The sequence below is a fragment of the Cydia amplana genome, chromosome 1 (genome assembly GCF_948474715.1).
Source record: "Cydia amplana chromosome 1, ilCydAmpl1.1, whole genome shotgun sequence".
Lineage (NCBI taxonomy): Eukaryota > Metazoa > Arthropoda > Insecta > Lepidoptera > Tortricidae > Cydia > Cydia amplana.
This window is the reverse complement of record NC_086069.1, coordinates 13,174,752-13,190,068: the sequence shown is the minus strand read 5'-3', so window position 1 is coordinate 13,190,068 and position 15,317 is coordinate 13,174,752. Positions and strand designations below refer to the sequence as shown.

Sequence of the window (15,317 nt, the reverse complement as noted above, 5' to 3'; positions counted from 1 at the left end):
CATATAGCAAATTTCATCGGAATAGTTAGAGTCGTTTCCGAGATCCCCGAAATATATAAATAAATATACAAGAATTGCTTATTTAAATGTATAAGATTTAACTACAGTCCTTAATTATTGCTAATAACGTTTCAATGGTCGTATTCCAGGAGACGCTGTCGACGCTAAACCTCGGCGCGCCAGCCGCAGAGCTCAGCGAACGTAACAAGCGCACCATCGGTATCTTGCGGCAGCTCTTCCCAACGCTAACGCAGGTAACTTATTAATATTCCCGAAGAAAACTGGCACTTACAGTTCAAACTGATAATTAATATGCAAAAAATCACGTTGATTTACCCTGAATCCCCTAAAAATAAAAAGATTTTTTTTGCTGTGTTTTTATGTTTACCTTCCTGGCTTTATGTTCCAGGCGTACCTAGATTGCGCCCCACTTCTCAGGATACTATGTATAGTACCGTAGTGGGTTGTGTTCTAGATTATCGAACAGAAGGTGCAGCAGATCACTAGCGTGGTACTGCAAACGTTCGGGCCTGTGGTTTTACGCGCCTTCTTGGGCAATCGTAACGGCGGCGGTGGCGGCGGCATGGAGGGAGGCGGCGGTGGCTCCATCGAGCTCGACGATGACGACGAAGCGACGACTACAACAACAACCACTACCGCTGCTCCTGACGAGCCTGAGCGCCGACGTCGGCGCTGGGCGCTAGTCTACCGCCCGGTACGAGGGCAGGGCCACGGCATGCAACCGCGACCGATTAATATCGGAACATTTACCCGCCCTTAAACATACTAATAGCTCAAAAGCGACTGCGTGGGGAATGAAGTCGTATTAATCGGGCGCGGCGTGGTCCCGACGCATCTCCATAGCACGCGCACTAACCCCAGCCTGCCCAGGACGGCAGTGCGGGCGCGCGCAGACCGCGCGCCTTCATCGTCATCGTCATCGTCACCCATTGCATCCCCACATCATCCCCCATCACGAACATGCATGTAATATCGCATCCATTGCAGGAGGTGCCGGAGCAGCAGCAGAACTTACTATCGGGCGCCGAGTCCCAGCAAGCGGAGGTCCGGGTAGCATTCGGCGAACAACAGCAGCAGGCGCTCGAGCAGCGCTCTGACGAAGACCAACAAACTGCCGCTCAGACCAATAACGCTGCCATTGATGAAATCACGCTCGATGATGCCGACAACAGTGAAGAAAACAGAAATAAGAGGTACCATTTTCATAACCATACGAAATCATGTTGACTCCTTTAAAAAAATGCAACTGACGGACAAAAGGCAATCAATATATCTAAAAGTAAGATAAAGTATAGGTACTAAACATTTCTATCATAGCCTTTTATACTATAAATTGGCGACTAGCACTGTGCTCCCACGCGGAGTCAAAACAAAGGCAGCATACTTGAGAGCAAAGCATTATGTTTTTGCGGTGATTTTCATTTCGCACGGTCCGATTTCTCGCATAACCTGGCGGGTGATGCAGTCGCGACCAATGTCCTATCATATAAATACTTGATATTGACATTACGTGTGTAATTTTTTAGATTCCTGAGCTTCGGTGGCTCGTCGGGCGGCCCGAGCAGCGCCGCCGGCGGCTCTGGAAACTTCCTCTTCGATATCGTCAGGGTGAGTCCTGCACAATCACCATCACAATCAATAATTTCTAATTTCTTCTCTGTCATCTGAAATCTTAACTAACTTTCATAAACTCCGTTCTCAACTTATTTAACTTTCAGATACCTAATTCGTAAAACTGCCAAATTCTTTGGAAGATTTTCATTACTATAGAAAGAAAGAAAGAAAGAAAGAAAAAGCATTTATTAGCACAATAACAAACTTAAAAACTAACAACAGAGAACACAAAATGAGAGGTTGCGCTAAATGGTCCTCACTCAGCTAGGTGTCACGGTATGAGCCACATGGCACACTCCGCGACGCTGATTTTCAGTAAGGCCCAGTGGATGGACTAGGTGGCACTCAGTAATGGACACAATGTACAAAAATAAGGGAAAACTTAAGTAAAACTAAAATTAAACATTAACAATCAAATCAAATTACTCAATAGAAATTAGCCTATAAGTCTTCTGTATGTTTGTGTGTATGTATGTAAATGTCTATGTGATTGGTGTGTGTGTGTGTGTGTGTGCACGGTTGCCTAAGTGTTGCATTTTTGTTTGGCCAGTATGTACTTACGGAGGTGAAGTTTAAAGGTGGACACGGTTTTACTATAAGTACCTACCTATTTCTATCTTAACAATTTCAAACCCCGTAACTACCACTGACTCTAAATCACTAGTTACACATGTACTTACTACCCATATCTGTTTCTACATTTACACTCTCGTCACAAACTCAGCGCAACTCAAATTAGGGAAGGAATACATCAGATAGCCTATGTAGTCGATTGTATGCTATGGCGATCCACGCGGACGGCGTAAGTCGGGCACGGGACAGCTGTTAGTCGGAAGGTTGAGGGCTGAGGGTTGTTGCAGCGACCAGCAGAGGCGATGGCGCGCGCGGCGGGCTCAGCTTTTCGCCTGTTCGCTGGCACCGATTCACTCAACCTCGGCCTCACCGCCTCCCACTCCGCCACGCTGGACCCTTCACAAGTACACATACAAAAAACACAAAATGCACTCAGATAGCTTGCTCATGTGTGAGCAGACTGTAATACTAGAGTAGAAAGCACTTCGTAGTCGGCTAGTTCTATCTAGCAGAGTAGTTTGAGTTGCTGGTCGCTGATTGTCATCGTTGACCTTGTTATCGTGAATGTCGCAGTTGCCTGTAGTGTAGTCGCATGGATGGATCGCTTGACGTAGTTCTGTTGATATAACTCATTAACAACTAATTAACACATTACATATACCTCTATACCTTCCGCCTTTCCTTTTCTCCTGTTCTACATCTTCTTTTCCGTGTTTCTGGTGTCATAGAGAATATATCCTAACGCACTTTGTACGAAATCGATGCACATTCTCTAACAGTCCAGCGCAATCGATATTACGTGTCGCTTGCGCAACGGCCGCTAATACCTACTCGCTCGAGCGCGCTGCTTCCGAAGCGCCGCTCGGACGACTAACATTTCATAACTTTGCAACACGTTGCTCGTTAAAAATTTGAATAGCCAATAACATTGTGTCTGCCATCGGCTAATTATATATGCCGCAGTTGGTAAATATATCGAAGGCGTATTGCGCGAACGGCGAGCGGCGTGTCGCAAGTATACGGTTCATGCCCATTCTTAATCTGCGTGTTTATATTTTACAGCTGGTAGCCGGGTCCTCGGGTGGCTCGTCGGGCGGTGGCGAAGCTGTCGGGGGAGGCTCCGACACCGAAGGAGACGATACTGCCGCTAAGGGTGACAACCTCACCGAGGGTGTCCCCGGCCCCATCACGCGGTTGTTCATCATCGCCAACCGCGGCATCGCCAACCTGATCCAGGACCTCATCCTGAGACTGGCACAGACCTCAGAGCGAATAGTCAACTTCAAGGCGCGACTGATCACCTCCATCATCTAACCGCCTCACTCGTAGAACAATGCTAGTGTACTAGTGTAGTGCGCGAACGCCGCGCAGGGAGCCAGGGACTGACGCGCCAGGGAACGAGCGCCGCGCCCGTGCAGCGCCGGCGCCACGCTCTCTCTTTACTCCGGCGCCGGCGCCACTCCCGACCCTTGATCCCCCTAGAATAAGAAACCACCGAACCTCGAGACGATGTTTCTCAAATCCCAATAAATATGTAGATAACTTTAGCAGCTTTTAATTTTTCGAGACATGTAATAGCAGTGTAAATATGTAGGTATACATTAATGTTATGCTTTATTTCTTTTATCTATTACATATCTCGAAAAAGCTGTGATTGAAAATATTAAAAATGTGGTAACACTTTTCGAGATAGCTGACAACGGTTCATGATAATAATTATATATGAAATTGTTATTTACTTAAGTAGTAGAGAAACTTTTAGTGTGGTACATAATTCTGAAGAAAAAGTTCCTAATTGCTTCCGCAACCACTGGCGCCACCAACGTAAGGACACCCGTCCTGGAAGATGGCGCTCTTCATATTTATTACTCCGCTGCACGCTGCACCGCGTATGCGCGAGCGCTGGTTTCCTGGCTCTTAACTGTAAGTGTAGTAGATAGACGCGGTGCGCCGGCCCCCGGGGCCGCTGATCTGCTCAAGCTTTTTTTACCTAAAGTGACAATGTCCGATTCGTTTTTATGTTTGTAAATATGTATTATAGCGGAATTTGTGTAAAATAAATTTAGTTAGTTACAAAAGCGAGTTCTGTTATTTACATTATTGAAATTTTCCTAAACCCTCAGATCAGATCTAGGCGAGGAGTGACAAATGGAGGAATCTTTAGGCAAATTTTTATTCGTTTTTAGTCCCTTTATTAGGTAGGTATAAAAAATATAATGAAATAATTTTAAAACCGTAGTCTCTAAGGACAATTAGGTAGCTTTGTATCAGAATGTGTGGCTAGACTAGGCTAGACACTTATTAGCTTCCTAAATCAATGTTTTTCTTCATTAAAAACAGATCTTTATCGTAAATTTCATAAAATGTGAATACATTTTCTAGGCGAGTCGAAAAATTCAAAAAGGGTCCTGATTTGATCAGACAATTTAATCAGATTAGCGAAAAATTGTCGTCTGGACACGCCTATAAGCAATTTAAAATTCATGTCATTCTGACTGAACTAAGTACCTATTTATTAGGTATGTAGGTGCATTTAGAAGATTTTTATCGTATTTACATTATGGGCCCGATTCGGATTTTGAAATAGACATCTAATAGATATCTTTTAGACATCACCAAGATGCGATAACGATATTTTTAATATCTAACCTGTCAAATTTGACATTTCCGCGATTCTGGAGATACTCTTGAAAGATTTCCACAAGATATGACTTAGAGATCCAATTCACATCTAATAGATATCTAACACTATCTAACGTAAAAGTGACATTGGTAAAAGAGAACTAGTTAAAATCTAAACTACAACGTATCTAGAATGGATCTAGTACGTGTCGTCTCTTGTGAATATCTTGAAGTTCGAATACGGCAGTATGACTTTCATCTTCAACATGTATGGATTATTTTCGTACATTTTCAATTTATTAATGTGTACCTACGTTATCTACGCACAATGTTTTATTGTGTTAGATTTGTTAGAATGTTATAAAAACACCAACCAACTAGCAATCTTGGTTTTGTATACCAAGTCGTTTACAAACAAGCATACAGACCGCCTGATGACGCTTGCAGCTGCAGGGGAGTCACATGGCGTATACCGACCATTTACCTACTAACGCTTTAAACGCGACGGCTATTAGATAAACAAAGTCAAAGTAGAAGTAAACATAATAAAAATAATTCTAAACGTTTGCAACAACAACAAGATCACTTATACCTACTTATGAGTAATTAGTAAGGAAGGAGTCGACCAGTTTGGCGACACAGCCGATGCAGCAGCGGCGGCGCGCAGCTGCCTCACTCGCTCGCAGCACCGGCCGTGTTTCCAGCAACGAGGGACGCGGTGCACGCGGACACAGTGCGGGTACCGGCGCCGGACACCGAACCAGCAGCGGCCGCGCGGACAGCAAGCGCGGCCGGGATACTCGTATCATGTGCGACGACAGGACACTGTTGATGAATCAATGATTATTGGTATACTTATACCTACTGATCTAGCTTATTCTACAACACAAAACTTTGAGTCGTTTTCTACAATGCCAAGCATAAGAACATCGATAACGCACTTATAAAACACTTAAGAGCATAGAATTGTTTTTAAATAAAACCGCCAGCGAGAAACAACAGTGCGCTACTGCGCTACGATTTTTATATAATTACCTATTCATTAGCTGGCTGAGCCAGGTTTTTTTATTCAAAATGTTCTATAGTCATTTATTCGCATGTTTTCAACTCTTTACATTAGTTTATATTCGTGTTGTTTCCATATCCAGTGCATTTTTTAAACTTGTAAAGTTAAATAAGAAAAATGTCAAAAATAAAATTACCAAAAAACTCTTGAAAGATTTAGTGCTTCTGCCAAAAACATTAGTTACAAAATTCTCTTGAAATTTTTATAGACGTATTATGAAAAATAAAATAAATAAAATTTGTGTTGTGATCTAAAATTTTATCGTTTCATGTCATCACTCATCATTACATTTTTTTTTATAACGAGCGGGCAGTCCAAGACTCACTCATACCCCATCAAAAACCCCATGGCCGTATTTATAGTTTGTCTAGGGACTATCTCATTTCAAACATAGACAGAGAGAATTATATTATCTCTGTCTTACTCTAGTACTAGCACCCAAAAGAAAAGGATGAGTATAGTGTTTTTTGTTCTTATTTACTGACAAATTTGGTTTGACCAACTATAGTATAACCCTGGCCACACACGTACGGAATTTTCCTTCGGTTTCATGCAAAGAATATATAGCTGGTCAACCAGATCTTGTCAGTAGAAAAGGCGGAAAATTTGAAAAATGTAGGTGCGAAGGAATATCGTCTCATAGAAAATTTGAATTTCGCGCCTTTTTTTACTGACAAGATTTGGTTGACCAAGATATATAATACTCACGTTTCATGTTTCTGCGTTTAATCCTGTTAACCGAACAGTTTGAATTGTTATTACAAGTAGCAACACAGGGATAATGCAGGGATATTAACCACTCATATCGGAAACTTCAGTTTTATCTCTCCCTCTTTAAGGCTCCCAGGCTTTAAGGGTCCCAAGAGCGACAAAGAGACAAATAATCGAAATTTTGTATTACGAAGTTCAAAGTATTAGCCACCAAACATTGCAATATCATGATGTCATCAATAATGTCATGATAATGTCACATTTTGACGTTTTATGTTTGACAATAACAATAGAATAAGTTTCGTTGAGAGATTGGTCAAGCTTGACGAAAATTTATTTTCAATATAATAAGCCTAAATAATGTATTCATGTTTATAGTATAAGTCCACAGCAGCACTAAAGCCAAGAGATAAAATGGCTTTATATGAGGGCATCGCGCTCATCCAGGAGAAGCAAGCAGTAGTGCTCGATCTCAGTTCCGAGTATACGAAGTAAGTACCCCTTAAACAAGAAAAATACGCCAACAGTTTGTTATAAGGAGAATTTTCTGCCAGTGATACCGTCTGTAAGCACTAACGTGGACACTCAACTTTGCAACTAATAAAAACTTTTAACAATATAATATAATAGGTATAATAATATGTGTATAAAAAAGTTGATATCATTATATGCTCATGTGCTTAGGTTTGGTTTCACGGGCGAGGCAGCGCCTCGCTGCATCATACGCTCACAGTTCTGGAGCCCTGAGCTGCGCCGGTTCAAAAGAGTCTATGACTATGCCAATGAAGATGAGCTGTATGACAACCTGGTGCACATGCTGCATCTACTCTACTTCAGGTAAGGAATTACTTACTTAGAGTCTGTCTAAGTTAACTCGGCATCAACTATGATACAACAAAGTGCGGGAGTGTCATTATAACAATCACACTTTGTAATTAAAAATTCCATGCAGAACTGGTCAACAGACTCAAGTAATTTTTTTTTAAATGGGAAGCAGATCTGATACTATAAATCATACTATAATAAGTATTTATAGTTCCTACAATATTTAACATCAATAAACAGTAACCAAATCTATGAAAGCAGAAGAAGGTTAACATATCCTAGGGTTGTTACAGATTTATTTACTGTTAGTATTTTATAGTGCAGATACTTATGTGTTGGACATTACCTCCTTCCAACCAGGGATAGAAACTGGCGTTTTGCAAAAACTTCGAAATAACTATATATTTTAATTATTTTATTTTATACTCCAAATAATATGTGGGACTCAGTTGTGTTTTTAGGTAACAACTTCATATTATTAGATTACCCAATTTGATATTTAATAATTAACAAAGAAGGAAAAAATACCTGTTTCAATCCCATACAACAATACCCATATCCTATCCCTACTCCCAACATTAATGTGGTCGGTTTTCCCTGTCTTTAAAGCAAGAGTAAATAACTAAACTGTTGTTTTTTTTTTTTTTTTTTTTTCAAAATATGAGACATGGGTGAATTGCAGATCAGAGTGTAAATAAAAATCCGAGATTTACAGAAAGACAACACACAATTCCTCTCCAAATCTAAAATGTCTTTATTCTTAATTTGCATTTTGCACAATGTTATTCCTGTATGTAATTTATGAAAATTAGAAAGAACATTGATTTACAAAATAAAACTACAAATGACTTATAATATACATACCACGTGTCCCTAAATTCAACGATGCGCTGGCACTAGAAGATGGACCTGCTCATGACTAGAAAAAAAAAATATCTTAATTTATTATGGAATTACAAAAAAAATGAAAATCGACACCCCTAGTGGTATTTTTAACGACCACAACAACAACTACAACTTTTCAATTTTTTTTTTTTCTTTTTTTTTTTTTTCATTTTTCCTCGAGTAATCATGAGCAGGTCCCAACATCTTCTGGTGCCAGCTTATCGTTGAATTTTGGGACACATTGTATATTATGAATATCCATCGACAGACATGTGTTGGTCAACCCTAAAGAGAGGCGTGTGGTTGTGGTAGAGTCACTGCTGACTCCCACAGCTTTCCGTGAGACACTTGCCAAGGTGCTCTTCACACACTACGAGGTAAACTTCATACCATATAGCTTTTCAAAATTTATAGCAAATTTGTAGTAGAACTAATAGTAAGTAGGTTAGGTCAATGTGGTGAAGGCTGGTCAAATATTGGTTAGGAAGATTGTCAATAGCCCAAGAACTCTCATACTTGTATACATATTTTGCTCAAACGCAGTCAGAAAGCTAAAGCTTCACTCCTGCTGCTCTACCAACATTCTCTAAGTATAGGCATTCATGAAAAGTCTGAGGTTCATGAGGTACAGCCTGGTGACAGACAGACTGATGGACAGAGGAGTCTTAGTAATAGGGTCCCGTTTTTACCCTTTGGGTACGGAACCCTAAAAATCATTTGAAGTTGTTATAAAATATCTTTAACAATAATCAAACCTTAAGTTTCACTTTTGTCAATGTTATCTATTAATTAGAGGGGTTATTTAAAAGAGAGCTAAAGTACCTTACCTACACACACTTGACACACTTAAGTACCAATGTAAATTGTTTTGCGCTGCAGGTGTCTGGCGTCGCATGGGCCGATAGTCCGCGCCTGTGCGCGTTGACACTGGGTGCGCCCATAGTGCTCGTCGTCGAGATCGGCGCGCGCGAGGCCGAGGTCTGTGCAGGTTAGTAGTACTATTTTACATATTCCTCAGTTCATTGATTTGTGAGTATAAGGCGAATCATGAACTAGCTACCTCGCGAGGAAATTACTGCGCGAAGCAGCTCGGTCTGTGGAGACCTACATGGCATACGTAATAGCTAGTTCAAAGTGGAATGATACATGAATGATATATGAAGTAGGTACCTAGTGCATAAATAAAAGAATCAAATCTAAATACAAGAGTTTCTTAATATGAGCGATAATGTAACTTTTTGTGCAAAAAGATAATCACACATAAATTAATTGTCAAATTTTCAGGATTGATATCTTTTAAATAAACATGTTCTCTTTAGTCAGCCCTAAGTAAAAGGATACCAAAACGCGGGTTTTATATGTTCTTCCAGAAAAGCTTATTTTATTATTGATTTTCTAGTGGTACATGGGTCGGTGGTGTTAAAAGCACTGCAAGCAGCTCCGTTGGGTGCTTTAGCGGTGCGGGCCGAGCTCGCGCGCATCCTCGACGAGGATAACAAGACAGAATTAAACCTGGATCCGACAGTGCTCGAAGATATTGCAGGTGAGCATAAGTTTCCTACAACTTCAGTGACAATGTACTATGGTACCATCAAACTGGTCTGGAAACCGAATTTAGCCATAGAATAGCGACCCGCTCCGGCTTCTCACGTGTTACACAAAACCTTAACAAATTATACACCTAAACCTTCCTCAAGAAACACTATTGATACCTAGGTGAACACTGAAAACCGCACGAAAATTCGTTCAGTCGTTTTTGAGTTTATCGCGAACATACATACATCCTACAGACAGACGCGGCGGGGGACTTTGTTTTATAAGGTCTACTACACCTTATATTTAATTTTTTTTTTTTTTTTTTATTTATTTGGAAATTTAATTCAGGCAACAAGGCCCATATTACAAATACCTTACAGACTAACATACATATGTATTTTATAAACTTAAAACTAAACACTAGCTATTTAGTCGATAAAACGGCGTGGCTCCGTTGCATCGGCTGCTCCTGTGTCGGATTCGGCAGTTTGCCCCGGAACCTCCGAAACACGACACCCTTCGGCCAGAGATTTAAAATCATAATCACTAGATTATGATGAAATATTTGTCATGCTTTCAGTGAAAACCTGCCTAGTCACGACGCGCGATCGGGCTCTGCAGTGGGCTTCCGATTCCCCACCAACCCCAGCCAAGAGCGTGCGCTACCCGCTGCCGTCCGGCGCCGCCGTCACCGTGACCGGGCGCGCGCGCGAGCTGAGCGCCGAGCCGCTGTTCCTGCGCGACAGCGAGTACAGCTCGCTGCCCGACCTGTTGCTGCAGTGCATCATGCAGGTACAGACCCAGCTTTGCAGTTGGTGCCCCACTAATTTCGGCTAACGTTCTCTACATATATGCCGGCGTCATACTGTTACTGCGCGACAGCGAGTACAGCTCGCTGCCCGACCTGTTGCTGCAGTGCATCATGCAGGTACAGACCCAGCTTTGCAGTTGGTGCCCCACTAATTTCGGCTAACGTTCTCTACATATATGCCGGCGTCATACTGTTACTGCGCGACAGCGAGTACAGCTCGCTGTCCGACCTGCTGCTGCAGTGCATCATGCAGGTACAGACCCAGCTTTGCAGTTGGTGCCCCACTAATTTCGGCTAACGTTCTCTACATATATGCCGGCGTCATACTGTTACTGCGCGACAGCGAGTACAGCTCGCTGTCCGACCTGTTGCTGCAGTGCATCATGCAGGTACAGACCCAGCTTTGCAGTTGGTGCCCCACTAATTTCGGCTAACGTTCTCTACATATATGCCGGCGTCATACTGTTACTTCGAGACAGCGAGTACAGCTCGCTGTCCGACCTGCTGCTGCAGTGCATCATGCAGGTACAGACCCAGCTTTGCAGTTGGTGCCCCACTAATTTCGGCTAACGTTCTCTACATATATGCCGGCGTCATACTGTTACTGCGCGACAGCGAGTACAGCTCGCTGTCCGACCTGCTGCTGCAGTGCATCATGCAGGTACAGACCCAGCTTTGCAGTTGGTGCCCCACTAATTTCGGCTAACGTTCTCTACATATATGCCGGCGTCATACTGTTACTGCGCGACAGCGAGTACAGCTCGCTGCCCGACCTGTTGCTGCAGTGCATCATGCAGGTACAGACCCAGCTTTGCAGTTGGTGCCCCACTAATTTCGGCTAACGTTCTCTACATATATGCCGGCGTCATACTGTTACTTCGAGACAGCGAGTACAGCTCGCTGTCCGACCTGCTGCTGCAGTGCATCATGCAGGTACAGACCCAGCTTTGCAGTTGGTGCCCCACTAATTTCGGCTAACGTTCTCTACATATATGCCGGCGTCATACTGTTACTGCGCGACAGCGAGTACACCTCGCTGCCCGACCTGTTGCTGCAGTGCATCATGCAGGTACAGACCTGTATGATATTGAGGTTTCTAATATCATTTTTTTCTAAACTGAATAGTTTGCGCGAGAGACACTTCCAAAGTGGTAAAATGTGTGTCCCCCCCCCCCCCCGTAACTTCTAAAATAAGAGAATGATAAAACTAAAAAAAATATATGATGTACATTACCATGTAAACTTCCACCGAAAATTGGTTTGAACGAGATCTAGTAAGTAGTTTTTTTTTATACGTCATAAATCGCCTAAATACGGAACCCTTCATGGGCGAGTCCGACTCGCACTTGGCCGCTTTTTTTTTTACAAGCTTTTATTTACTTTCACCTGACCGTTGTCTGTTTGTCGGTCTGTAATCAAATCTTGCAAGTTAAATTTGATCCACTTCCCGGTTTCCGATTGAGCTGAAATTTTGCATGCATGTATAAATCGGATGACAATGCAATATTATGGTACCATCGAGCTGATCTGATGATGGAGACAGGAGGTGGCCATAGGAACTCTGTGATGAAACAACGCAACCTAATTGTGTTAGGGGTTTTTAGAATTGTCTCGATGAGTATTAGTTGTCTGTCGTAAGAAAAGTACAGTCAGCGATAAAAGCTTGTACCAAAAATGAAATATTTGCCAAAAACTTATTTTTGACGGAGTGGGAATGCATTTACGCACGGTGCGTGGGACTCGCAACGGCGGATAAGAAGCGCCTTATCCCTCTCTTGGCGAGAGGGGGGGGGGGAGAATTTGGCCCTACCCACTAAACCCACTCCGGCGTTTCACCCTCTTTGCCGTTCGTGAGGGCGCACTGGGATCGATGTCATTCCACCACGGCGCCCTCCGGCAGCCCCGGCTTATTGCCAGGGCACCCTCTCTATGCAGGGGGATCAGAAACGCTTGATCCCCCCCCCCCCCATGCAGGTATAAGCCTAGCTTTACAGATGGTGCCCCACTAACCGAAGCTAACATTCGCTACCTATATGCCGGTGATGTCATACTGTTCCTTCGAGACAGCGAGTACAGTCCTCTGCCAAATCTGTCCTCTGCAGTGCATCGTGCAAGTATAAACCCAGCTTTACAGTGCGTGTTGTCCGTTCAACCCATACTGAGATTGTGCACTTCCTACCTTCAGGCGATGCCATACTGTTCCATCGAGATAACTAGTTCCTATAGTGCCATTATGCAGGTACGAATGAAGGAGCTTGTTTCTGTGCCTTGGATGCGTGGTTGTATCGGCGCTGCCTTCACCACATGAGATGGTGGGCAAGTTGTGAGAAATTGCAATGAGGTTTAAGAATGATCTGATGATAATAACTGTGTGATCAATTGTACAGCAGAGTAAACTTACTCGCCCCAACCCAGTACTCACTATTTCAGTGGAATTGGAACTAGTTATTTTGAATCGGAACAGGGTTGCAATTGTTTTGTATCTATAGATTTTAAATCAAAAGTAATTCAACTATATTTCCTACAATACTGATTCCGATTTATATTGTTCCGATTTTTGTTGTTATTTAAAAAAACCATTTAATCCGCTACCGTATTTCCAGTGTCCCATCGACGTGCGGCGCGCCCTGGCGGACAACGTCCTGGTGTGCGGCGGCGGCGCCGCGCTGCCAGGCCTGCGCGCGCGGCTCAAGGCCGAGCTGCAGCACGCGCTCACCGACCCCGTCTACAGGTATTGTCTATGATTACCATAGAGAAAAAAATACATAGAGTGCTCACTCCATACATCAGTAATGGACGTAGTTTAGGGTAAAAGATCCAATCCACAAAAATCTGTTAGTCAAATTTGAACTTTCTGTCAAACGGAAAAGTCGTTCATTTAAATGACAAATTTTTGAGGATGGATCTTTTACGCTAAACTACGTTCAGTTCAGACTATTAATTTCAGTGTCTACATCTAGCATCGAGTAGCGGAACTATCAGTACTGCTACTTGACAATAGATGTAGCACCGACCGGAAAGTCTTATTTCAACAGCATAAGTCTTTCCGGTCGGTGCTACATCTATTGTCAAGTAGCAGTACTGATAGTTCCGCTACTCGATGCTATGCTAATAGTCTTTTTGGTACTAAAACTAATGTATGGAGTGAGCACTCTATGTATTTTTAGGGTTCCGTAGCCAAATGGCAAAAAACGGAACCCTTATAGATTCGTCATGTCTGTCTGTCTGTCTGTCCGTCTGTCTGTCCGTCCGTATGTCACAGCCACTTTTCTCCGAAACTATAAGAACTATACTGTTGAAACTTGGTAAGTAGATGTATTCTGTGAACCGCATTAAGATTTTCAGACAAAAATGGAAAAAAAACAATAAATTTTGGGGTTCCCCATACTTCGAACTGAAACTCAAAAATTTTTTTTTTCATCAAACCCATACGTGTGGGGTATCTATGGATAGGTCTTCAAAAATAATATTGAGGTTTCTAATATCATTTTTTTCTAAACTGAATAGTTTGCGCGAGAGACACTTCCAAAGTGGTAAAATGTGTGTCCCCCCCCCCTGTAACTTCTAAAATAACAGAATGATAAAACTAAAAAAAATATATGATGTACATTACCATGTAAACTTCCACCGAAAATTGGTTTGAACGAGATCTAGTTAGTAGTTTTTTTTTAATACGTCATAAATCGCCTAAATACGGAACCCTTCATGGGCGAGTCCGACTCGCACTTGGCCGCTTTTTTTCTCTATGATGATTACGCACGGTTGCAGATCGGTCGATAGAGTGGGGTAAATGTCTAACCCCTAACATTTTCCAGCGAACGCCTTCACCTGACGTCTGTAAAGTTCCACAACGCGCCCTCGCACTGGAACTGCGTGTCGTGGCTGGGCGGCGCGCTGCTGCTGGCGGGCGCGGGCGCGGGCGAGGCGGCGCGCGCGGCGCCGCGCGAGGCGTTCCTGCGCGAGCGCCGCCTGCGCGACTGGGTGTGCCTGCTCGACAACACGCCGCCGCACCATCCCGCCAGGGAACACCACCAGATCTAACGGGTTATTCCCACTAGTTACCACCAAGTTGTTACCAGTGGTAACTACTGGGAATTTTTTTCCCACCTTTTACCACTGGTAACTACTGGGAAAAATTATTCCCAGTAGTTACCACCAACTCGGTTTAGTGGTAACTACTGGGAATTTTTATTCCCAGTAGTTACCACCAAAATTTTGTTAGAGTTAAATACTAATAAAAACAGTATAAATAGTAAGAGTATAAATACAGAGTGATTTTGAATTACCTAATAAAATCACTTAAAAAATAATCTAAATGGATTATTAAATTTATTCTTAAATATATTATAGTTTTTGTACTAGTACCGGTTAAACTGTTTAACTATATTTTTGGTCACTTTTAAGGCAGTTTACTAAAACACTAATCGACTAACAATTATTTATTAAATCACTCGATATTTATACTGTTTTTATTAGTATTTAACTTTAACAAAGTTTTGGTGGTAACTACTGGGAATAAAAATTCCCAGTAGTTACCACTAAACCGAGTTGGTGGTAACTACTGGGAATAATTTTTCCCAGTAGTTACCAGTGGTAAAAGGTGGGAAAAAAATTCCCAGTAGTTACCACTGGTAACAACTTGGTGGTAACTAG

The 15,317-nt window shown here is 42.5% G+C and overlaps 2 protein-coding genes across 5 annotated transcripts in view; both read left to right on the top strand.

The window, feature by feature from the left end:
* Positions 1–4,286, top strand: part of LOC134647959 (uncharacterized) — a 40,651-nt gene extending 36,365 nt beyond the window's left edge. For 3 of the 4 annotated variants that reach the window (XM_063502363.1, XM_063502372.1, XM_063502382.1), the window contains exons 3-7: positions 150–254; positions 476–715; positions 1,009–1,214; positions 1,548–1,629; positions 3,271–4,286. In XM_063502363.1, the coding sequence (XP_063358433.1) occupies positions 150–254; positions 476–715; positions 1,009–1,214; positions 1,548–1,629; positions 3,271–3,522 (885 nt within the window). In that variant the 3' untranslated portion in view covers positions 3,523–4,286. The remainder of the gene's footprint in view (positions 1–149; positions 255–475; positions 716–1,008; positions 1,215–1,547; positions 1,630–3,270) is intronic. The other variant, XM_063502390.1, reaches the window with a different exon arrangement.
* A 2,589-nt stretch (positions 4,287–6,875) lies between these two features.
* LOC134648430 (actin-related protein 10) lies at positions 6,876–14,711 on the top strand. Its single transcript, XM_063502953.1, has 8 exons — positions 6,876–7,098; positions 7,292–7,444; positions 8,586–8,694; positions 9,197–9,305; positions 9,717–9,860; positions 10,434–10,645; positions 13,268–13,395; positions 14,480–14,711. Exons 1-8 carry the CDS (start codon positions 7,022–7,024, stop codon positions 14,703–14,705), a joined length of 1,158 nt encoding a protein of 385 aa, XP_063359023.1. The 5' UTR covers positions 6,876–7,021; the 3' UTR covers positions 14,706–14,711.
* Positions 14,712–15,317: the final 606 nt, after the last annotated feature.